A 24,822-nucleotide genomic window follows, 5' to 3' on the forward strand; every position below is an offset into this window, starting at 1 on the left:
GTAGCATTTGGCCAATGCTTAAAACTCTCGAGGAGATGTATAGCCTGTATCATGTTTCTGTAGCTATTTGGAAACAAGTGAGCACTTACTCGCAACCTGAGGGACTTATATCCCAGCAGGTATTGCTGCAATTGCTTTAAAGTTGGTGGATTATAATTCAAAAATATACTTGCATTTAGGGAAAATATATATTTATCCAAATACACACCGTCCACCAACCAAGTTCCAACACCTGAGATCAATTTATGTCAATTGCAAATGCATGAAATATTAGCTGATTTAACTGAAAGTAGTAGTTTAAATGATAACAAAATAATTGAAATAATGGATAAACAGATATACTGTGGTTAGCTAAGAGTAGTTGGCAATTAGCTAAAACAGTAAAAGCCATGCATACATGGTCAAAGTGAAATAGTCATTTAAAAGTAGTGGATAACAATGGATAATGTTGAAATAATTAACCAAATGTAATTGATAATTTAAAAAACACTATTTTATTTGCAGCCATAGCGCGCCCTCCTTCCATCCATCAGCTGAACTGTCGGCCCTCGCTGTTGTTTTAGAGAAACACCGTGAGAGTTTATCTAGCGCGAGACTCACCAGGGAGACTGTGAGGCTGACATCCGTCCAGCCTGTCAGTCGAGGAATATAAGACAGCGAGTCCAGAGAGAAAAGACAAAACCTAGTTGGATCTCGACCCCGTGATAAATTACCTTGCACATGTCAGTCATTACACCGTCAGAATGAAATGATAAGATTCCAATTACCGATCCATTTAAACTAGTGGTCAAATCTGAGTAGCAAAGGATGACGGAGTCTGGTGCTCAGGATTTTATTTCGTAACAGGCCTACTTTTGTGCAGGTAAAAAAGTAAATTGAGAACATCTTGTAGATTAAAACAGGGAAGTGTAAATTGCCTGCCTCCATGAAAAAGCCCCTTATCATGTTATCTGTAAAACATTTTTGCCCTTTCTTAATGCTATTACTAATGGAACATCTCATATAAAGAACACTTGTATTTATCCGTTACCACACTCAAAAACTTGTTGTCAAAGTTGATCAATTTCCAAACGATCTGAGTGAATCCATAGCAGAAGAGGGTCTTGTCCTTCCATTAATCGGACTTGTCTCTCTGCTAAACACTGGATCAGTTTGCAGGACTGCTGCATAATTCAACATATAGCTGAGGGTGAGAGAGGAAGTCTGCGGTCTGGAGTCACCTTACTCTGGGCAGTGCAACAGAGCGAGTCATAGAGAAGGATGAGAGGGAGAAATGAAAGTAATGAAAAAGTAATTGAGGACGTGAGAGGTTGACGGTTGGTGAAAAAGGGGAAAGGGAAAGAAAAGAGGTGAGAGATCAAAAAGGGGGCACAGAACTGCCAACAGACCACATCCGTGTGTGAAACCGCAGGAGGGTCAGAGGCTGGTAGACAGGAAGTCCATGTCTAGCTTTCAGTTCTCTGTTGACAAACCAATACTTTTTTACTGAAAATTCAATGAGAAGTTGACAATCACACATCTCTTTTTTCCCCTCGTTCTTTTATTGTAGAGTGCTGATATTGTTCAGAACAATCCCCTCTCCCAAACTCTAAATACATCCGTCTCCTCCATCTCTTTTGTTAAATGCACACCTTGTCCCCACAAATACAACGGGCATGTCATGTGCTATCGGTTCATACAGAAACACAAGTGAAATCAACGGTACTCTCAGGGCAGTCGCTGTCGCTCAGTCAGAATAAAAAGCTTCGGAATGGCAAAAGTACAATGTGCTCACACAGTCGTTTGTGGCTACTGAAAAAAACAGCGGTTGAAATAAGCGATGTGGACCGTGATATTCAGAAATGAGCTAAATTAAATACCAAGCGTACAATGGATTCACACACGCTTTGACAGACACAGTCGTACTCTTCTGTCCTGACAAAAAAACTCACAAAATAGTCATTTACAGCACATTTACTTTTGTGTTTATGTAGTGGTTACTTACTGTACGTCTTTAATCGGGGCAAACACATAGTATATTATTCACAAAACATAATTTACATCTGTATGTACACATTCCTTTCAAACGCGAGAAAAAGTGTCCAAGCAGGCACTTCTTCCAGTGATAAGTTGGACCTCTGACTACACTGGCTTCCTCATTCTTCATCCTCATCAAAAGCAAGCTGCTCTATCAGGGAACCTGCAGGAGCCGTGATGTTGTCATGGATTCCTCGCGTCCCTCCTCAACCAGACTGTGAGAAACAAAACTAGCAGCAGAGTTCCTTTCAGCTGCCAATTCTCCGTTTCTGTGGGCTTCAAGGTGACTCTCCTTGTATATAAGGTCAGGTCCTGGAGTGATACCTTTAACGTCCTCCTTGAAAACCTGCACTCTAAGGAGTTTCAGGAGATATGGGGGAGCGTAATATATTTTAAAGGGCATAATTTTTGTGTAGAATAGATATTTTTTTGCTCCTGAAAGGACATGTCAACAAAAAAAACAGATTATTTATTTAGGGGTCATTTTTAGAGGCCGACTCAGATCAATATGTGTATCACGCATACCGACTTGCCCGAGTTTGGTTCAGTGGATTCGGGCATTAATAGTTTTAGTGGTTTCCAGATGTAGCTGTCAGTGAACAGCTGGCTTTGTAGGCAACTGTATCTTACTATTCGTTCTTTTCAAAACACCATTTTTATTTTAAAATATTAATGACCAAAGTAGCATATATATCCTCCTGCACAATGTTAAATCCCCTTTTTATTTATATATATTTACTATATTTATTTTACACCACTAGGAACAACAACTAATATCCATGTCAAAATAGTTGAATGAAGCCCCAACTGAAAGGGTTATGATCAAATTAAAACTGCAGATAGTTCGCAGGACAACCAAATGCCTCAGACAACAAAAGGAGTAAAAGGAGTTACAGACTCAAACCTGTAACACAGTACTGGTTTAGACACGTCACCACGGCATTAATGGAACATCACTTTTCACACCACCACTATGGCATGTCACAACATTTTTTAACAGTTTCTCTCGTTCCTTTTTCTTTCCTGCTGGGTATAAAATACAAACAATCACTTTGGAGCATGAACATTAGCTGATGCAGTACACACTGTATGTTTGTAGGCATATATCAAGATGATAGAGGAAAGTAAATAGAGAATTCAAGTCAGTAAATGGGATTGGCACTGTGACAGGAATCTTCAGTGGTGGCACCAGGCCCAGCTCTGTGGTCTCTGGAAATGTCCACCGAGAGGACACATGGTAATCCAGCACACACATGATGGCAAAATACAACACATTGCACTACTGTACAGTTTCTGCATCAATACTGTTGAGGACTGAGCTGGTCTATCCTAATGCTGCAAATCTCTTGTTGCTGTTACCAGTATGACGACCTTCGTGCTTTATACAGTGATTTGAATAAATCCGTCCTATCATCAGAGAATAAGGCAGTTTATGGTATGGTAGAGAAATCATGCCATAACCACAGTGGACTGTTGAGAGAAAGGAAAATGCTTCCGGGTTTAGATCATTCTGTTTTAACAATGGAAATGCATCCAGCCTCCTTGCTGTTTGAATGAAACGATATGAACACAGCCATGGTGACTTTCCTTCACAATAAACAGGTCCATTTTGTAGCTCCGAATATTGTTTTCCTGCTACAGAAACCCTTAGCACGAAAGAGCTTTAGTCCGGAGGCAAAGAGGACCAGGAAAAGCACAACAAAATATCAAAAGAGATAAACATTAGCAACAAGGAGGAAATCACAGCTGTACATTAAAGGTTACAAATTAGAACCTTGACCAAGTAAATTTGTTCTCCTCTCCTTCCTTTCCAATCCTTTCAATGCCAATTAAGTCCATAGGTCCAAACATTAAGGTGGAGGGGTCACTGGGTGGCCTTTAATCGAATCTCCAGCAGAGGGAATACTGCCGCTGTGGTAAACATCTGGTTGCTATCTGCCTTCAAAGCAGTCCAAGTACTCCAGGACAAGGTCATAGCAGAACCGATACTGGTCCTGAGGAAAAATGTAATATTAAAAAGTGAAAATCATAGACATTTTCATGCCACTTGAAAACACATATTTTTTGTATTGATTTACGGACTCTCTTACCAGGGACTCAATCATGTTGGGTTTGCAGTTGCGTAGAGTTTTAACAGCATAGAAGATGTCCACCATGTTCTGGTACTGGATCATCTCAAGGAGAATGTTGCAGGCACAGAGGGTCCCACTGCGACCACCACCGTTACTGCGTAGGGGAGAAGATTTGTTGTTTGTTTATTTAAACATCTGAATAAATATAAAGAATAGGCAGATTAATGTTTCCCAGATAACAAAGTTGCATGCATGACTTTGGTGACCCCATGAAAGTTCTGCTATTCCCACCATGAGATTAATATTGATGTTATTTTAATTCTGTCAACTGTCAACAACTCTGAGTGAAATGTAAAGACTTTGGTCATTCCTGATCAGATTGTTAGCTTTGTTGTTGTCTGCTATGTTAGGAGGCGGATGTTCGCTTAAAGCACCACTTAACCTAAAAACAGCCTCACAGAGACGAGAGTGCGGTGCGGGGGGCATATTTCTGTCTGAACAAGACGAGAGTCCAGAAAGAAGGAACCAAGCCCGACCCAAACCAAACAGGCATTCTTATTGGCCAGAGCCCGGCTCAGTTAACTGAATATACTGAGTTCACGTAATACTGTCACGAAATTGTTGCTAACATGGTTAAAGACATTATTTAGTCATGTCAAAACAAATTCCCGCTGAACAACAAGTGGCCCGACACGGACATTTTAACATATTATTTTAACTAAAAAGAGCTTGAAGCACTGTCAAGCTGGTTGCAACCTAAACCTGGGCATCATTTTTAAATATGTGTCTGAACTCTACTGCTGAATAGTTTTGTAATTGGGATTCGTAAACTATAAAATAGCCTTTGTCTTTAAAATGTGCCATATTAATAAGCTTTGCCTTCCATTAGACGCAGTGTAGGCTCAGACCTCGACTGTCATCGAGATGCTTATTGTATTGCATGAACTGAATATGCACAGCACATTTATATACACATATCTCAGTGTCCAATCACAGCCTCCTAATATGTTAAAGCGGATTCTGGAAGACAATTTTGCAGAAAAAGCACGGAAGAGTATGTGTAATCTGATAACCTTGTTTTTGTGCTCATGCTAACTCGTGAAACATTTGATACAGTTCATACAGCATACGCACGCAATGGATTGATAGAAAAATAGTGACATGAGAAAAGCTGTACAAGGGAAAACATTTAGAAATAACAGCAACGTGGCATTTCCTCCGAAATATTGTCTTGGTCATCATAAACGAAAGGCTATATCAATAAACCAGTGGAGGACATTCCACTTCTTCTCTCCTGAGGCAAAACCAGAGAAGGTGGGCATGGCATCGTCTGCAGGGTACACAAGCAATATTAAGGTAATCAATCGTCGTCAGGGCCTCGGCAGTCCTGAATTTACTGTAGTGAGAACCATCGCATTCTGTATTAAGCCATAATTGATTTGATCTCCATAATCTCTTTCCTGGTTGTCGTGGGTAACACTGTGTGACAGCGCTGAGTGATGTGCTTTTGGATAGGGGCGGTGGGGATGAACGTGTGATGGGTTTGCAATGAGCCGGATGGTCTATTCATATTCATAAGCGGGCGTGCGCTCCGGGGGCGTAGGACAACAGAGGGGCACACCGCACTACGCCACGGTACACTACATTACAACACAATTTAATTTTCTACATTGTGAAATATACGATCGTGGAAAAATACTTTGCACTGCATCTCATTGCACCCCCCTCCTCTCTACCTCCTCCTGTTTCATGGATTGCGGAGGTCTGGATCGTGGTCCATGCCTACGACGAATTATTCATACAATCTGTCATACTCATTGAATGTGTTTATGTCATTGTGTAATGCTTCATTCTGAACACATTACACATATTGCTGATATTGAATTGAAACCAGACAGAACGCCGTCGAGACAAGACACCGTGTCACCGTCTCATCAGACTGAGCTGGTCATGATTTACCACGTTTTTACATTTTTGTGATACTCTCCTCTAAGAACAAGTGTTTGCCATTTTAAATGTCACTCTTCAACAGCAGTAATTCCAGGAAGACTAAACATATTTCCGCCTCGTCTCCTTTTCTTTTAATTCACAGCCCGTGACGTGTGTCGCAGATTACTCACAGGCAGTGGACAACAGTGCGTCCTTCTCCACACTCCCTCTGCCACTTGTGCACTTGAGCCAGCAGGTTGAGGAAAGCCTTCTTAGAGTCTGGAACATCTCGATACGCCGACCAGCGAAGGAACTGGAACTGACACACCACCAGCTGGCCCTCTTGGAGCTTGGGATGCAACAGAAAACATTGAACACATGGAATCTGGGTGTCGTCTTACTGTGTGGCTGTGCGTGCATGTGCTCTCTATCTTGTTTGCGTTCTATTACATTTTCTGGTTGTTTCAGTGTTTCTGCGTGTGCCAGTTATCAGCCGTGTTTCAGTTCTCCCCAGGCTGCATCCTGGCGCACTCAGCTGTGCTCACTCAGCAGACTGACTTTGAGATATACTGGTGTGCAGGTGTAAGCGGGGAGAGAGAGGTCCCTGTGTGTTCATAACCTCGTCCGACAGAATCTAATACTTAAGTACCAGTGGCAAACTGTAAGTCATGCAAATTGGGCTGGCAAAGACACCAATGATGCATGGAGGAATTGCCTTCGAAGATGTGGGATTTACACCGTATCCTTTTTTTTTGGTACGACTCTTATACCCACACATACATACAGGACTGTCTCAGAAAATTAGAATATTGTGATGAAGTTCTTTATTTTCTGTAATGCAATTAAATAAACAAAAATGTCATGCATTCTGGATTCATTACAAATCAACTGAAATATTGCAAGCCTTTTATTCTTTTAATATTGCTGATTATGGCTTACAGCTTAAGAAAACTCAAATATCCTATCTCTAAATATTAGAATATCATGAAAAAGTATACTAGTAGGGTATTAAACAAATCACTTGAATTGTCTAATTAACTCGAAACACCTGCAAGGGTTTCCTGAGCCTTGACAAACACTCAGCTGTTATAAATCTTTTTTTTACTTGGTCTGAGGAAATATTAAAATTTTATGAGATAGGATTTTAGAGTTTTCTTAAGCTGTAAGCCATAATCAGCAATATTAAAAGAATAAAAGGCTTGCAATATTTCAGTTGATTTGTAATGAATCCAGAATGCATGACATTTTTGTTTTTTTAATTGCATTACAGAAAATAAAGAACTTTATCACAATATTCTAATTTTCTGAGACAGTCCTGTATGCTTACATTGCACTTTGGTTGACTTTTACTCCCTACCCTTGAATATCATTGTCACGCACACGAGGAAAACACACTAAAGCCCTGAGAGAGGGGCAGTGAGAGGGAGAGTGTGTGTTATTTCTGTGCGATTTGATTTCTCCCATGCTATGTTAAGTTGCCCTGCCCTTGACACTGGGGTGCACTTAGCAGAAGAAAGGTGCCATGGGTACAGGGGAATGACAAGGGCAGTGGAGAGACACGGTGGGAATGACGATCAAGAAAGGAAGTTCTAGGAAAGGCAAGTCGTGCTCCTTCTAATAGCGGAGAGGAAACGCCTTGCATACAGATTTTTTTCAATAATTGGTTGACAGTGATTCTGAACAGTATGCATGAGCTTATGCAAATTTAGAGGCTTAAATCATACCTGCATACACACACATACACACACATACCGACTCACGCACACACTCACTCACGCAGCAATGCACGCACACACACATACACAGTAAGATGTGAGAAGCCAACATTACTGAATCACACATATGCACACATCTGGAGCATGAAAGTTGAGAAAAGACCTCAGTGACATCCCGTGTGCTCCCTCCACCATGACAGAGCTGTCAGTGCGGTTTTTAAACCTGTTTCATAACGTCTTCCTAATTCTATACATGCGAGATACCTATAACTAATTTGTGACATGTTTTTGAACAAATCAAGCTTGCTGCAACTTACAATATGGCATGCATTTTGATGTCGAAAGTTCCCTCTTTAGTATGCCTACATGCACCTAAGAGAGGGAAGAAGCCTATCGAGGTAATGACAGGAAGAAATTGAAAGAGGGAGAGACTGACCTTGGTTAAAGGCCTTTTATTGCATGCAGAGTTCTTATAATATGTATCACTCTTGGGAACATCTTATGGACAAACTCGTTCAATTTTCCGGACTGCTGAATACCAAAACAATGTCCCTTGTCATATTTATGATACAGTCTATGAATATGTTGTTTTCCCTCAAGTGCCACATTGCTCAGTACAAATCTCCAGGCTACATTTGAGCCTGTATTTATTTTAGAGGGTATTTATTTGACAACCCCCTCTGTCCCACGAGGCATACACTGGAGAAATGTCGATATGTGTAAATGCGAAAAGTTATAGACATAGCAAGAGCAAGATAATCATGCAGAGGCACAAACAGAAGACATCTAGCATCAAGTGAAACATTCAGCCTCAAAGTGTGCGCACACAAAGGTATATAGAAATTAAAATCATCATCTGAAGGTTTCCGGTATACACACTCTGGAGGACTTGTGTCAGGTGGTTTTTATATGCTCATTTCAGCAGGCAGATCTAAATGCTCTGTAAGTAAAATGTGACGTCTGAATTACCAGTGAAGAGCAGCTAATGCATTTCTAATGAGGTTCAAATTATCACTTTGTGAAATACCACTAAGTGGAACAACATGTCCTGTGCAGGCCTTTTTTCGAACTGCAATGACTCACCCTCGTGACATTCTTCACCCGAAACAGACGAGTAATGACATCCTCATCTGCTGACATGGACAGAAACTCCACTTCCATGGGCCCGTACTGCTGTAAACCCGGCTCCGGCCAGTACTGAACACAAGGCTACAGGTAGAGAGAGGGGGAGGGAGAGAGAGAGAGAGAGAGAGATTAAATGTAGCACAAGCAGTACTCATGCATTCTTCAGTATTTGTGGCCCAGAAATGTGTTTGCTCTCAAAACCCTAATTATTAGTTAATCAAAGAGAGGAGAACTTTAAGAAGCTCAGATGCTAAAACTCAACCAAGTATGTGTGTGAAGGAGTGTTTGTATATATGCAGTGGGTATTACTGTACACAAAAGATATCATACAATTCAAGAGACATGCTTATATACAAGTGTAACTACAGCAAGGACAAGTCATTGTAGTAAGTTACAGTACCATACTGATGTAAATAAAGGGAGAAGCAGCAGGGGGAGAAAGATGTGATGTTCTCTGAGAGATTGCAAGAGGGAGACCGAGTGCTCCAGTAGCACAAATGAACTCTATCACATTATATAGCAAGATCCTGCAATCAACAACTTCAAAAAGCAATAACTGAATTTTCAGCCAAGACCCAAAAGTAACTGCGTTGCACTGGAAGAAAAGAGATGAAAAACATTTAATGGAGTGGATTAAAGTGAGACTGAACAGGTGGTACCCACAATTTTTTTTCTTTTTTTTCTTTTCTTTTCTGGTACACAACAGCATGCAGAAAAAAAAATCACAGAACACAGAAACAGAAACCCTCAATCTGTACATCTACACTTGATAACCTAAATACAAATAAATTTTATTCATACTTACTCAAACTTTCTATATCCTGACGGCAGAAAAATAAAAAAGATAATCTTTGGGAAAAGTGCAGATTCCTCTACCTTCTTTCAGTGCTCCTAGGCTAGGGGATTTGCATGATTCCACCCAGCCCGAAGAAGAACAACCAATCAGAGCTCCTTGTTCAGAGTTTAAGTATCTCTACAACTGTCCTCCATTGGTTTTGTTTGTCTACTGCAAATCATTGTGTCCGTCAATGGTCCTCCTCACAGGCGTGACCCTGTGTTGTTCCACAAGGGTCCATTTTGGGGCTAATCTTGTTTTCCTCAGGCTACATTTTTAGAAGGCATGACATTTTGTATTTCTTTCCATTATTATTTCCGATCATATCAAGAGATACCTGTTCCAAGGTTGTTGAATTATTCATCGGCATTACTGTTTATCTGCCATTAAGGACTGGATGTCTGCCAGTCTCCCTCAGCTTAATTTAAACTAAATGGATTAATTATTGGCGGCACACATCCGTAGTTGTGCCAGCTTTCAGAGTCTGTTGTATCTTCGGCAAAAAACCTGGGACTTAGTTGTTATCAGTCGGGCGCCCCATATTACTACAGTGGGCTTAATACATTTTTCTCCACCTGAGAAATAGTTAAATCATTCCTTTCACTTTATGACACACTAATTTACATGCTTTTGTTTCATTCACGCTTAATTAATGATCTGTTCATCTCTCTTAATCAGGAAATTATAGGCTGGCTCAATTTGCTCAACAGTTGCCTGCCAGACTTTTTACAAAAACTTTGAGGTGTGATTCAATTTCCATGCTTAGAATATATTTTTAGGATTTATTGCTGTGTTTTTCAGTATGGTACTGTATTATCTTTTTCTTTAAATCGTCTTTAAAAAATCTGCCTTTAAAAATGACTTCATGGCCTCCCTCGTGTTCCACTGAGTTTGTTTTATTTTTCAGTTTACTGTTGTGCTCCTGCTTTTATTACAAGTATAAAAGAAAGAAGCAGGAATACTGAAGCAGAGAGAGAGACGTATGCTCATGAACCCCCTGAGATGTGGCTGAAGGGTCATGCAAGCCCATGTTGAGAAATGTAACTTGAGGAGGGGAAGGAAAAAGTGGTGCGGGAGTTATCTAGTCATGCATTGAGATCAATGTGGTCAGGGATCATAACCTAACCAAATAGAAAGAAGGAACTAATCCCAAACGCAGTTAGAGGCAGAAATAGTGAAGGCAGTGCCTTCCAGAGTAAAAGTCTTCAGAAAAGTTCAGATAACCTCAAGGCGGGAAGTAAAAACCTTCCACAGCAAACAGCGGCTCTCTTGTGTGTCTACTCATACATTTTTCTACGTCTCTTTTCCTTCATAGTGTCGACAAAATCAATGTCAATAAAGCAGTATATAACACTTTGACCGTACCCAGGCAGAGTTTGACTGGTTGAGCTGGTTGAGCATGACCACGGCTGTGCAGCCGTAGTCGAAGACAAGCCTCCAAAAGTCAGCCGTGGTGCCCGGCAGAGGGTGAGGGCCGACGATAAATGCAGCCTGCCGATGGAAGCTGTCGGCGAGAGCAGCGTTGATGTAATTGTTGCTCTCCCCTTCTGTCGTAACCAAGAAGGCCAGTGCGCGATCGGGCGGCAGGACATCCATGCTGCGGTTCTTCTCTCGGTTTCTGGGCAGCAGAGCGATGCTGCACTCTTCCACGTCCAGGTGGGGAGTCACAGAGTTGAGCGTCTGCAAATGGGAACATTGGAGAGATGAGAATCACAAACATGGAGGGCGTGAGGAGGAGTGAAACACAGCGGAGTAGGCGGAGGAAGAAAAAGAAGTGAATAAGACTGAAGGGAGAGTACGCAGAGAACGCCAAGAAACCAGAAATATCGATTGAAGTCATCTCGAGAACATCACATTACCAAACGGAATCAAATGAAGGACAGGAAAATATTGCATACCAATTTTCTTTGATGAACTCTCTGTTCATTTAGCCGTTATTACATTAGACAACATGAAAAAGATATTTGTATCATTAATACAAAGCATCAATAATAGATCTGTGACTCGCCGAGCGGTACTACCGGGCGGCTGTTTGCTATGAGTCAAAAGGAAAACAGAGAGTGGAGAGGCTTGCAAAAATAATGTCATATGAATACGTTGACAAGATCAAAGTGAGGCATGAAATATTTTCCTTTATGAAGAACTAACAGTCTGTAAAATCACCTATGGTGTCATTTATTCTATACATATTTTTTCGAAATTCCGAGTTAAAGAATAAGAATAGCATGAGCACAAGCTTTTTCCAGTATTACTTTGAAATACTAAATCTGGAATCAATGCAGCTGCTGCTTGAGCAGTGTGCATGAATACACACACCTTTTTGGATGCATTATTATTACCTTCGCATTGAAAATGCCGGAAGGTTATGTTTTGATCGCCGTGTATTTATTTATTTATTTGTATGCGTGTTATTGGCAAAACTCAAAAAGTATTGAACCGAATCGCATGAAATTTGGTGGGATGATTGTTTATTATCCGGGGACCAGTTGATGAGATTTTGGGATCGATCGGGTCAAAGGTCAAAGGTCATGAACAGGTCAAAATCTTTCGCAGAACTCAAAAAGTATTGAACCGAATCGCATGAAATTTGGTGGGATGATTGTTTATTATCCGGAGACCAGTTGATTAGATTTTGGGATCGATCGGGTCAAAGGTCAAGGTCAAAGGTCATGAACAGGTCAAAATGTTCTTGAATCGCATGAAATTTGGTGGGATGATTGGTTATTATCCGGGGACCATTTGATTAGATTTTGGGATCAATTGGGTCAAAGGTCAAGGTCAAGGTCATGGAAAGGTCACTCTTTTTTTACCATAGCACGATACATTTTTGTCCAATTGGCATGCAACTAATGCCAAAATGTTCATAATTCAATGCCCAATCTTGTGATATGCGAAGGTATGCGCTCTACCGAGTGCCCATTCTAGTTACTTTTGTTTTGTCATTGTTGGTGGTAGTAGTAGTAAGAGTACAGTAGTCAATAAGTGTTGGTCCATGCTAAATGTAATGAAATTCCTTATTGGCGCTACCATTATTAATACTGTAGTAATATTAGGAGCAGTTCGACAATATTATATTATTGTTACTAAAACAAACAGTAGCAGGACCAAAACTAGTTACATTAATGTAAAATCAATCATTTCATTCATAATTGTTTATAAATTGCATCTTAAAAGCAAATTCATTGTGTTGACTGTGTAATTCTGAATACATATTTTGCCTGCATATTTTACCAAAATAAATATGTGCTTAGAAGGTTGATCACATTGACGATGACGCCGTCCAGCTAACGACTGACCTGAAACTCCTCCCGCAGCTGAGAGGAGTTACTCTGGGAATCCACTCGCAGCATCTCTTTGTAAGTTACCGCAAACTCGTTCACCAAGATGGCGGTCTCTCCGCACAGACAGGCCTCCAAAATGGCGTCATGGATGAAGATATACTGCTCCTGAAAAGACAACAGGCAACATAATGAAGCGCTGAGTATGGGCAACATATGCACATGTTGTTACAAACAGTGAAACAGACAAACGAGGCGTGTTAAGACAGAAAGAGATTAACATCAAAAGTAGATATGAATAAATAATCAAACAATAAGAAGAGTGACCTGTCACTTTGTTCTGAATTAAACATGTGCTGTAATGTTGGTGGTGTATACATTAATATATCTAAGTCAACAAACACATGCGTGCTGCATTTAATTAGAGCAGCCCTGCAAATAACTACAAATGTAATAAACCGAAATCTCAATGTTGAATTTACATAATAAGGGGTACAATTGCATATTGTCTGCACATCTAAAAAACAGCCCGTGTCGACACAACACATTGAGAGACAATGTAATTCTTTCCTCCAAAACTATTGCAATGACCTTTACATGAGTCACAGAGGGTAATACACCCCCCACCCCTCGCTCTTTGAATTTCCAATCAACAGGGGGTAAACTGGGAATAAATACATACAAAAATCTAACTCTCCCAGAGTTTTGCAGTGGATATATACACTACGGTTCAAAAGTTTGGGGTCACTTAGAAATTTCTTTATTTTTCAAAGAAAAGCACTGTTTTTTTCAATAAAGATAACATTAATCAAAAATACCCACTATACATTGTTAATGTGGTAAATGACTATTCTAGGTGGAAACGTCTGGTTTCTCATGAAATATCTCCATAGGTGTATAGAGGCCCATTTCCATCAATTATCACTCCAGTGTTCTAATGGTACATTGTGTTTGCTAATCGCCTTAGAAGACTAATATCTGATTAGAAAACCCTTGTGCAATTATGTTAGCACAGCTGAAAACAGTTATGCTGGTGATATAAGCTATACAACTGGCCTTCCTTTGAGCTTGAAGTTTGAAGAACAAAATTAATACTTCAAATATTAATCATTATTTCTAACCTTGTCAATGTCTTGACTATATTTTCTATTCAATTTTCAATTCATTTGATAAATAAAAGTGAGTTTTCATGGAAGACACAAAATTGTCTGAATGACCCCAAACTTTTGAACGGTAGTGTATTACCATATGTACTATGTATATTACCAGTGACGCAACCTCCTGATTATGTGCTATATATATGAGATATTTGAGTCTGAATGTGAAGTAGATTCCGATCTGTGCAGTTGGCCTGACCTCTGTCTGGATCATGTTGATGCGTCGAGAGCAGAGGGTTTTGACACAGTTGTAGATATCCACCACGCCTTCACACTCCGCCATGTCCAACATGACATCCAGCACGATGTAGCAGCCGGTGCGGCCCGCCCCCACACTGGCACACAAAGGACAGGTTTCACGACTGACCGTGCACAGTATTAAAGCATTAAATCACCATTAAACTTTCAAGTAAGTAAAAATAATTGTCAGGATTCATGTCCAAGTTATTAGCACCACCTGATTTAAAGGTCAGCTGCAAGATAGATGTGAGGGTCATGCCACAGATGGAGTTTGCTAATGTACGCACTAGCAAACTCGTGTACATCCTTGCTAATGTACACCAGGATCAAGATAATTTCTGGACCCGATTCTCCCGTTTCAACAATAGTCAGCAAAGCCCAGATTGTTTGATGGTTCTAGAGATTATCTTATTATCTTCTTATTTCTCGTGGTGTGAGTTATCTTCGTACTTCTAGTGGTGTGAGTTATTTTTACGTCCCCGATCTGCAAGCAGAAGGTAGGTTTAAAGCACACACACCTTAATTATTTGCTCAGGTAGATTTTACTCCACTATACTTTCTTTTGGAAATTAAAATGCTATATTAAAGTCTCTGAATGTGCCGCTGAAAGCTACCACTAGTGGTGAAAACTAGGCTACACTGCACTCACTGCTACTTTCCAAGGTAATGAGCAGTTTGCATGAAATATTTGACATTTATTTGTTGTTGTTTCATGCTGTAGCTTCTTCAAGTTAATAAAAGGTTTGCTAGGTCTCCACCAATACAACATTCAGTGAAAGTAAATCCGAAAAACAATACAAAAGTCCCGTAATTATTTAGCAATCTGGGTGTTTCCAATAGCCAATGCTTTTGCATTATTTAATATTTAAGTTTATAGCATGGCTATAAATGAGTGCCTTATCAAACGGCTGCCTTTGGCAATCATGTGACTCTCCCTCTGCACATCACAGTCTTGAGCCTCCCAAAGGAGAATACCATCTATTACTAAAACTACTGGCAGTTACTTAACCTACATCATATTTAATTTTTAACAAGAGTTCAAACACGATTGACATGTTCCAGCTGCTGCTAAGCGTCACACTACCTGCAGTGGACCACCACAGGGCCCGCGTCAGGAGGTGTTGAGGCTTTCACTCTTCGTATGAAAGCCAACAATCCGGTGGCGTGATACGGCACCCCATGCTCAGGCCAGGATGTGAAGTGGAACTGGCGCACCTCATGCTTGGTCGAGTAGCCTCTCTGTAAACAAAAATGCAGTACGAAATAGAATTACATGTCAAGGCCTACATTTATATATGGCTTGCATCATAACTATAATCGCCTCAAGGCCTTTATTTCATCCAAGACGGGCTCCGACCCATTAACAGACATCCGTGATAGATGTGACAGATTTTCCGGTTCAGTCTGAGGACATTATTTACGTAGGGTGCTCAGTCTTCTTGGACAGTTGGGCCTGTGGGCATCACATGCTAGTCGCAGCTGCACTGTGACAGACACGCGAAAAGGGATTACTGAGGCTCTCTGAGCTCAGGGAGGGCTGGGAGTTTTACTCCTCTCTACTGGGAGGCTGCTGCAGTCACACAGCAATTTATTCCTCTGTACAGAGATGACAAAGTAAAGCGACGCAAAGTAAAGATTTGTTGAAGACAGAAATCCCCCAAAAAGAAAGGGAAAAAGCGATGAAAAAACAAGCTGTCGCAAGCTCCTAAATTCGTGCCGATTTAAATAAGCAGCAGCATGTGCCCATGGAGAGCGAATGTGACAGTGTGATGATAATGCTGCGTGTGTGCCACTGTCACTCCAGCGTGGCTCAGAGCCCCTCCAATGCCAGATCCCCCAGGAGATTGACAGGAGAAGAGTATCAGGGGCAACGCTTACTGTTACAGCTATGTTGAAAAGACGACAGGGGCCGTGCTGCTGGTATTAATTCCTCTTAATTTATCATGTAGCCATCACACGCATCAGCAGTAAATCCTGCCAAGTTTCTAATTCTGTCTATTATTTCACTGCTTCTCATTCTAAGAATATCACAACAAGTACTATTACAAGCAAACGCTGACGATGCAAACAAGGGTAGACAGAATGCCAATCTCAGACACACTTACTCTCTCCAAGGCAAAGGTGCGAACGGTGTATTCAGCCAGTGTCTCCGTCTTGAGCAGAGTGATTTGGATATCACCATACATCTCGCTGTCATCAGGCCAGTACTTACAGCATTTCACCTGTTTCAAAATCACAAAACAACTGAGTTAAATCTCTTGGTAACATACCAGAGAAAAGCACTGAAGAAAAGCACTGAAAGAAGCATTGAAAAAGGTATACACATATCATAAAGCATATAACATAAACATATCTGTTGGTTGATATCCATTTTAACAGCAGAAATACTGATTCAATGTAATGTTTCAAAAGACAGTACATCCTCTGATCTTAAGAATAAACCAAAGAAAGGGTCAACACGTTTGAAATTTAAACATCCATCCATCCTTTCAGATAAACTTTTCTCAACAGAAAAAAGATGTTCTTTGAGAGAGATCCGGTGTTCCTCAATTGAACCTTCTCAGCCTTATAATGCCCAATTTTCAAAACCGTCTCCTTGAGGATTTATTTCTCTGAACCTCTCACTCTTTATGACAAAGATATACCTTATACCTTTATATCTCTAAGGTTATATCAAATAAATGACGTCCATGACATGTGCTGCAAGGCCATTCTCTGCTAGTGAACGATGCTGCTGGAGTGTTTTACCGTCAATTCAACCACCCAAGTACGAGTACGAGGTTAAACTGTTGAACAAATGGAACTATATGAGTAACGGATGCAGGTTTAAGTTGGGGTTCATTGGATGACTCTAAGTGTCACCCTTAAACCCTTCCTTATGCTATTGTTGTTGTCCTCTCCAACATATGTTAAATGAAAGTATTAAATTAGTTAAAATATCTATTCATTTAACACTTCTTTTAACAAAAAACCATCAATGTACCATTCAAATTTCATAAATATGAAGTGATTGGTTTGCTGATTTAACTATAGCAAATGAATATGTGTAGCATTGAAAGGGGGTTACACTTCGAATGCTGGGGAAACGCAAAAACATTTCTCTGCAGATATTTCATCATGGAGGGTAAAGAAAAAATGCGCAATAATCATATAATCGTTGGAAGCATAATGGACAGGAGGTCGGCAATCTTCTTCACAGAGACTAGGCACACAGGAGGTAATTTTGTTTTATTTAATGGAGGTGTTATTTACCTTGGATTCAATCACACGGATCAGTCCTCATTTTTTGACTAGAGTTCCCAGAACCAAATTGCATGTTGGGCTACTCCCGGAAAAATGGCCTCATTTCAGCCGTCTAGTGAGTAATGCATTTCTCTTACCTCAACTGAAAAGGATGGGGTGCTGAGACCAGTTTTCATCATCTACATGTACTGTGTCTGCCATTAAATTTGTGTACATTATGCAGTGTATATTCAAGGAAAGCAGCCCTAGGTATGTGGCTGAGACATGTGTATGCCTTGCATGTATTTTACAGCACATTTTATTGGACTAAGTAGATGATGTGACTTACATTTCTCTTCAACAACATCGCAATATCATGATGTTCTCTCAACAGAAAAATAAGGAATAAATAATCCATGTCTTAATCCTGTACAATGTGTCGGTTCAATGCACAGAGGCTGTGTGTAGCCGGGTTTGAAGTGTGTCTTACACTTACCACCAAGACAATATGGTATAGAAAGTTAAAGACATGGTTTTACATTTTGGGAAATATGCTTATTCACTTTCGTGCAGAGAGTTCGATAAGAAGCTTGACTCAACTCTAGTGCCGCAAATATGAAATTACAACAAGCAGCTTGTTGGTTTAGCTTAGCATAAAGACTTGTAACAGGGAAAACAGCTCAGCCGGCTCGGCCTGAACTCACTCTAAAAGGAGTGCTGCCAGGTCTCCAGTCCTTGTTGATCTATTGCTGGCTGTAGCTTCATAGTTAGCGAACACACATGCAAATCCTATTGATCTTCTTATCTAACTTTCAGCAAAAATAAATGTAGGCCTATAAGTGCATTTCAAAAGGTTGAATTACTCCTTAAAACTCTCAACTGCTTGTGGTGTCCCATAAATGAAGTGCATTCAAACTGAATGAACCGCTTTCAGGCTGTGGTTTGCATGCACAGAAAGCTCCTGTGAGATATATACTTAACACACACACAAAAGTCTCTCATATAGACTCCAATATGTTCCCTATGGTGAATGTGGGATGTTTCTGAGCACTGGGGGGTGACAGGAGGGCAAGAAGGTGGTTGTGCACATCACTTACCCTGCCAACCTCCACCAGCTTGGTTATCATGACGATGCTGAAACAATTTTCTTGCCACACCATCCTCCAGAAATCATAGAGTGTCTCCTGCTTGGGTCCTGGTGGGAAGAGGGAAGAAATAACAGTGAAGGGAATAAAAACGACGGCATCAAAGGAGCACACTTTGCTCCATTGCGGTTGTGTGATCTCGTATTATTGTATATAAGTCCCCTTCCTCAGACGGCAGGGTACGGATGCCTTTGGATTGTTCTGTCAATAGAGGTATTGGCAAATCCAAGCAGGGAAAGGGTGACAAAACAAGAACAGTAGCTGGTGATGGAGGCACAGGGGACCATCAGTCACCTATTGTTATCAGAGGAGGAGAGTTCAGCTGCAACTTTCAAACCAAGATCACCTCGGAAGGAAATAGTCCAAAACACTGCTGGTGTTTTTTTTCCTTCCTTCTTGCAGGTTTTATCCCGCCGTCTCTCTAACAGGGTGAAAAGGAGGTGCTAGTGCAAGATAAGCAGATGAGCAGACCTTGGGTGACTTTGTGACGGGATCTCCCTGGAAACGGACACTCCTTAGGGTTTAGAAACAGCAGAGGGACATTTTTAACAGCGTCCATCTTTACATTGAGTGTGAGCTAAAGGTTCTCCACCTCCCCTCCCTCCCTCAACAATGAACGACGCTTGGCTTTTTGCAGAGATTGAGTTATAATTAATGTCTTTAATTATTCACCTCTTCTCATGATTAATTTAGTGACATCACTAGCACAGCCTTCACGGGTAGGTGCTCACACGATTACTTTTGGATTTGCCGTGGAGATTGTTTTGGCAAGGGGCTGCTCATGAGTAGGCTCATTGGTTAGATCATCTTCAATTTATTACATGGCGACCAAAGGTACTTATCGTGCTTCATACACACACACACACACTCACGCATGAACACACACACACACACACACACATACATATAGCCTTGCTGGGATACTCACCCTGAGTGGCGATGAAGTGGTTGGATCGATGGTAGCCCTGAAAGAAAGGAGAGGGATGACATGCTGAGTAAGCACAGCTGTATGAGAGGGTGCCTCTTTTCGTCTCACCCTCTTCCTTGTTCTCTGCATTCAGCTTTCCTTCGACTGACCCACTGAAACTGTTAATTTCCCGTTTAACTGTCCACCACTGTCTGACCTATTGCTCACTACACACCATGTCTTTGCTCATAGACTCCACAGAGAGTTTTGGAGCAGTTGAGGCAACATGAGGTAAATACTGCATCCTGACAAACTGCTGAGACATAGAAATGAAAAGTGGATTCCGGCAACCAGTCGGGCAAGCTGACTGAAAAATGACTGAATCCCTTTGAAAGTTTAATAAAGATATGATAAAGAAACTAGAGGTGAACATTCTTCAATTTCAAATGTCAGATTTCTTTATCAATCTCTCTCGTACAGCTCAGCGCCATAAAAACAAATCCATTTTCATTGAAGGTGCAATATGTACTATCTCTGGGATGATGAATTCAACGACAAGACCATTTCTTTTACCAGCAAACTCCCCCCTTGAATTCTTCCCACAACTCAAATGAGAGGGAAGAATACCATAAACAGGTTTCACATAAATGCATGATATCATCACCAACATAAACAGTTCAAGGCAAAATCTGATGCGTACAGTGAAGTATTCGAGATCCTTTATATCAAAGAATGTGATATTCTTTGATATAGATGACAGACCTTTTCATACAGTGAATATGGGGTGAATGAACATTGAGATGTCACCTTTACAGCCTTGAGGGGAATACACATGACAAAGACCACCTGAGGTACTTTAAAGCATGAACTCCTTAAGGACGAGCCAACTGTTCAAAGCGAGTCCTGAAAATAAGCGCTGCCTATCTGACCTTTCAAGGTGGAGGTTAGACAACCGTCTCCAAGACGCAACCCTATGGGAACCTCACCTAGAAAACCACAAGGATGTTGTGGTTCACAGTTTGTTGTCATTTTGAGCAGCTGGAAGGATAATTGATGCCCTAATTTCATTACATCTGTGGAATTGAGAAGGCAGGTCAGGATTAATCTGAATAAACTCCTGAGTCCACCGGCTGTCATCAAATCAGCATGATGGGGCAATCCACGTTCATCACAGTTCCCATCTATTTGCAGAGGGCATCTTCTTAATATGTCGAGTCTGTCCACGTTGCTGATGGGTCGCAAAACTGAATTTCATCCAGTCATGTAAACGGGGACATGTTTGAAATGGAGATGGATGACCAGTGCTGTGAGGCCTGCTATATCCACAATTTCTCTGGCCCCGGCCAAACACTCTCAGCAATGCCACCGCTCATCTAATAAGACCATCACCAAAGCTGAGTATTGGCCAATTATAAAAGCCACTTCCCCTTCCACTTCCACAGGCCACTTACTCTATCCTCATTTACGATGAAAGGTCTAAAAGGGCTTAATGTGAGGCGGTGAGGGGTCAAATGTGCACAAACACACTTACACATCTTTGAGAATTTTTGGAGAGAGGATAGAAGAGGGGGGAAAGAGTGAAAATAGAGCGATGGAAGGCAGAAGAACAAGCAGTGAAGTACTTACTTCCCTGTTAATCCGAATCTACAGGGTCCAAGGTCGAGGAAGTGGGAAGGGGAGTAGAAAAAGAAGACATAGAGGCTAGTTAATGAAAGAAACTTTTAGTAAGTAGGAGTTATGGTTAAAGGCAGATGGGAAGAGTTGTGTGTGTGTGTGTGTGTATGTTTGTGTGTGTTTGTGTGTCCATGTGCATCTGTATTTCAGCAGGAATGGGCATCATTAGTTAAAGTTCTAATTTTTGTATGACGTTGTGTATGACTTTGTGGCCTTGTTCATTTACTCTTAATATATGGTTTGCTTCTTTTCAAATGAAAATTACTCTACGTTTTTTAACTACGGATTTTCAATTTCAAGAAAGTAGAATCAAGTATTGGATTTGCGAAATTAGAGGAGAGCCCCTTAATATAAAAACAATTGAAGTTATAGGAAAATGTATTATTTATTCAAGCTTAATTAGGACTGTGATTAGATTTTATTGTAAACAGTCTGAAAACATTAACAAACAACCATCACATTTGGATATGAATGCTGCTAAATTCTGAGTGCTGCTCTGAAATAATTATGTTAAATGCCACTTTTTCCTGAACCGAATCAACCATGCCCACTGGCAAACCAGTGAGACAAGATCGGGGGGGAAATAACTAAATAAAGAATTCTAAATACTTGAGCTGTTGTAACTGTACCAAACAATGCATCCATGTTGGGGCCCATGAGAACATTGGCCTTCGACGTGGGACAAAAAAGGATGCTAGGAACATTTAGACAAAACTTAGTATGGCGATCTGTGTGTGTGTGTGTGTGTGTGTGCGTGTGTATGTGCGTGTGGTGTGTGTGTGAGAGAGAGTTTTGGATGTTGGCCATTCTAATACAGCAAGACCGTGTTTCTCTTTAGAAGCACCCGATATGTAAATCACAGCCACGACGCACCGGACTGCTCTACATTTGCAAAAAGCACGGGCAGCTTTCAAACATATGCAACGTTCTGCTCCTCTTCGGCAAACAAACACCACAGCAGAGAAAAGTCTCTGGCATGAAGTGACAGAGAAAGATGAGACAGAGAAGTTGCACTTTTCCACCTCAGTTTTAAAAGTGCAATAATATTTCAGAGGGAAGAAAAACTTTTCCATTTAACCTCTGGTGAAATAATCACAGGCTGTCCAGAATATTCTTTGCTATGGTTAATAGGTACCATCCAGCTTGCTGGGTCAGCCGTGTCAGGGACTGACGCTGACACTGTAGTGGCTGCTGAGTGGTGTTTTCCCTCTAATGCCTGCTCCTTTGTGCCCTTAACGCTAATGGAGACCCTCGCAATAACTACAATCCTAACAGCAGGCCAGGTTTTGAATGCCCTCTCTTTGTTATAAACTCTCTAAAAGCATCTCACCACCACTGGTCATACGTTACAGTGGAATATAAATGAGGGAAAAAGGCCCTGTAGTGTAAAACATTTTTAAAATATAATTTGGTCAATCGTCTACATATGCAGCTCGTCATTTCTCTATAAAAGATTTTCACAGAGCCCTTCAAGCTCTATCAGCCTCAAACATGACTGAAAACTTCCCACCGAGTGGCATATACAGTATACTTTACAGTATTCCCAATGAGAGACTTGCCGAATAAATCAGGTAAATTAAGAAATCATATCATATGACTCAAATGAAAAACTAAATCTGAGAACCATATCAGACGATTCACAGAGGAACCAAAAAACAAGTTTCTATTCACGAGGATATCAATTAGTAAAATTGTAAAACTCACAGTCAATTTCATTTGTGAATAACTTCACTGTTGCCATCTACACGTACACTTCTGCTTTCTGAATAAACACAGCCTCCTCTTGTTTTTATGAATGAGATCAGGTATGAATGGGACTGTTTGAGACACATTAGCAACATATACTGTAAATGTATTTCATATGATCTGTGAGTGTTACCGTGGCACTGCATATTAGGCTGAGAGTTAAGGTGAACCGGGAAAAGGATAAACTCCACCAAGCCAATCCAGAGATTGAATAACATCAAACCTGTCTATTTAATTTGGGGGGATTTTCATGGCATCTTACAGAAAGGGTCATCTGCTCTGCAAGGTATTAGATGCATTCATTCCACTCTGTTTTAATAAAAAACAATAGCAGAGGTGGTCTGGGTCAGGGATTCAGTGCAGCGATTGACAATCATGGCAGCTGGAAAAAAAAATCACGAGGAAGGATGTTTGATTGAATGAAAGCTTTCCAGGTGAATGTGGGCCAGCAGACTGGTGAGTTTACAGGAATGAGAGAGATGGACTGTGGCTTTGCAGGGTGTGAGAGATAGAGACTCAGCAGAGGCTGACTATTGGTATCCCTTGTTGAACAGAGGCAGAACAGACGGATTAGACTTACATCAATGTAGTTGGCGTTAATGTAGTCTGAGTTGGGGTCTCCCAGGAGAGGGTGGAGCTTCACTCTGTGGCGGTCATCTGAGAAAGATTAGAATAAAAAAGCAAAGGATTGTTGAAATACAAAGTTCGCACAACATTTTCTGTTCATACTTTATACGGAAAATATATTGTTTCTGATGACTTACGTCCCAACGTGTCATGTCTCCCCTTGGTTTTGTCCTTCTTCTTTGTGCTGTCCCAGCCATCAAAGAAGCTCTACATAGATAAAGAGACGTGCAGATATTAGGGATGGGACATCTGTATATTAACAATTCAAAAAATATCTTGGATAAACTTAAATCAAAGCTTCAATATGTCATTTCTATGTGTGATATGGAAAATTGTGTTTCACGGTGTTGTGTGATAAAAGCCTATCAGCACATCAAACATGGTGAAGGAGATCACGAGCCATTGTATCCTATGGAGAGGGTTAGTGGTTTATAAATGTAATTAATCAAAACAGTGCCAAGAACAAGTCCCAGTAACTAATTACCTTTTCTCATTGTTGGTGTCCACCATCAATGAGAATATCAAGAGATACAGAAATACATTCAAAATAATTGCAGAATTGACTTTTATCACAGTGGAGGATGTGCCGCACACATTTACCAAACAGTAATCATCCATTCATAGTTCAGGAATCATAACTAGATGTAGCCACCACATGCATACTGGAGCTCATGTGAACTAGCTCGCGAGCAATAGCTGATCAAATCTGTCAACAACAGTTATTATTTGATAAATAGACATGAGAAGCCGGCAAAAATCCAGGCCTGCATTATCATCACACAGATCCTCATTCCCTATCCACCTAAATTATATACGTATCCATAGCTTATTTGATAGGAACATATAAATTATACAAAGCCAAAGTAAACACATCTGCAAGTATCATGGTTCTTCTAGCAGATGCTAGTTTGCAGCACCCAAGAATATTTTTTTTGAACTAAATGATTAGAATGAGTTGTATAAAGTCTACAAACAGCCCCTTCAGATTCACACAAACACACACCCACACACACACACACACACACACACCTATCCATAACGGTCTACCCCCCGTGGTTTTCAGCTACTGGGGGAATTTGGTGAAACTTTGGCCAAGTATGCACGCTGAGCAGGGGATTACAACACAGTTCTCCC

At 40.7% G+C, this 24,822-nt stretch overlaps 1 protein-coding gene across 4 annotated transcripts in view; it reads right to left on the bottom strand.

Moving 5' to 3' along the window:
* Window positions 1-1,520: 1,520 nt before the first annotated feature.
* ptprub (protein tyrosine phosphatase receptor type Ub) overlaps window positions 1,521-24,822 on the bottom strand; it is a 147,381-nt gene continuing 124,079 nt past the window's right edge. For 2 of the 4 annotated variants that reach the window (XM_056444161.1, XM_056444158.1), the window contains 14 exons: window positions 23,826-23,895; window positions 23,642-23,718; window positions 21,268-21,285; window positions 19,663-19,699; window positions 18,687-18,784; window positions 16,473-16,589; window positions 15,452-15,606; window positions 14,327-14,462; window positions 12,989-13,138; window positions 11,058-11,372; window positions 8,816-8,941; window positions 6,209-6,366; window positions 4,107-4,242; window positions 1,521-4,010 (listed from right to left, as the gene is read on the bottom strand). In XM_056444161.1, coding sequence (XP_056300136.1) covers window positions 3,948-4,010; window positions 4,107-4,242; window positions 6,209-6,366; window positions 8,816-8,941; window positions 11,058-11,372; window positions 12,989-13,138; window positions 14,327-14,462; window positions 15,452-15,606; window positions 16,473-16,589; window positions 18,687-18,784; window positions 19,663-19,699; window positions 21,268-21,285; window positions 23,642-23,718; window positions 23,826-23,895 — 1,656 coding nt within the window. In that variant the 3' untranslated portion in view covers window positions 1,521-3,947. The remainder of the gene's footprint in view (window positions 4,011-4,106; window positions 4,243-6,208; window positions 6,367-8,815; window positions 8,942-11,057; window positions 11,373-12,988; window positions 13,139-14,326; window positions 14,463-15,451; window positions 15,607-16,472; window positions 16,590-18,686; window positions 18,785-19,662; window positions 19,700-21,267; window positions 21,286-23,641; window positions 23,719-23,825; window positions 23,896-24,822) is intronic. The other 2 variants (XM_056444162.1, XM_056444160.1) reach the window with 1 other exon arrangement.

This window comes from Pseudoliparis swirei, chromosome 22, assembly GCF_029220125.1.
Source record: "Pseudoliparis swirei isolate HS2019 ecotype Mariana Trench chromosome 22, NWPU_hadal_v1, whole genome shotgun sequence".
NCBI classification, from domain to species: Eukaryota; Metazoa; Chordata; class Actinopteri; order Perciformes; family Liparidae; genus Pseudoliparis; species Pseudoliparis swirei.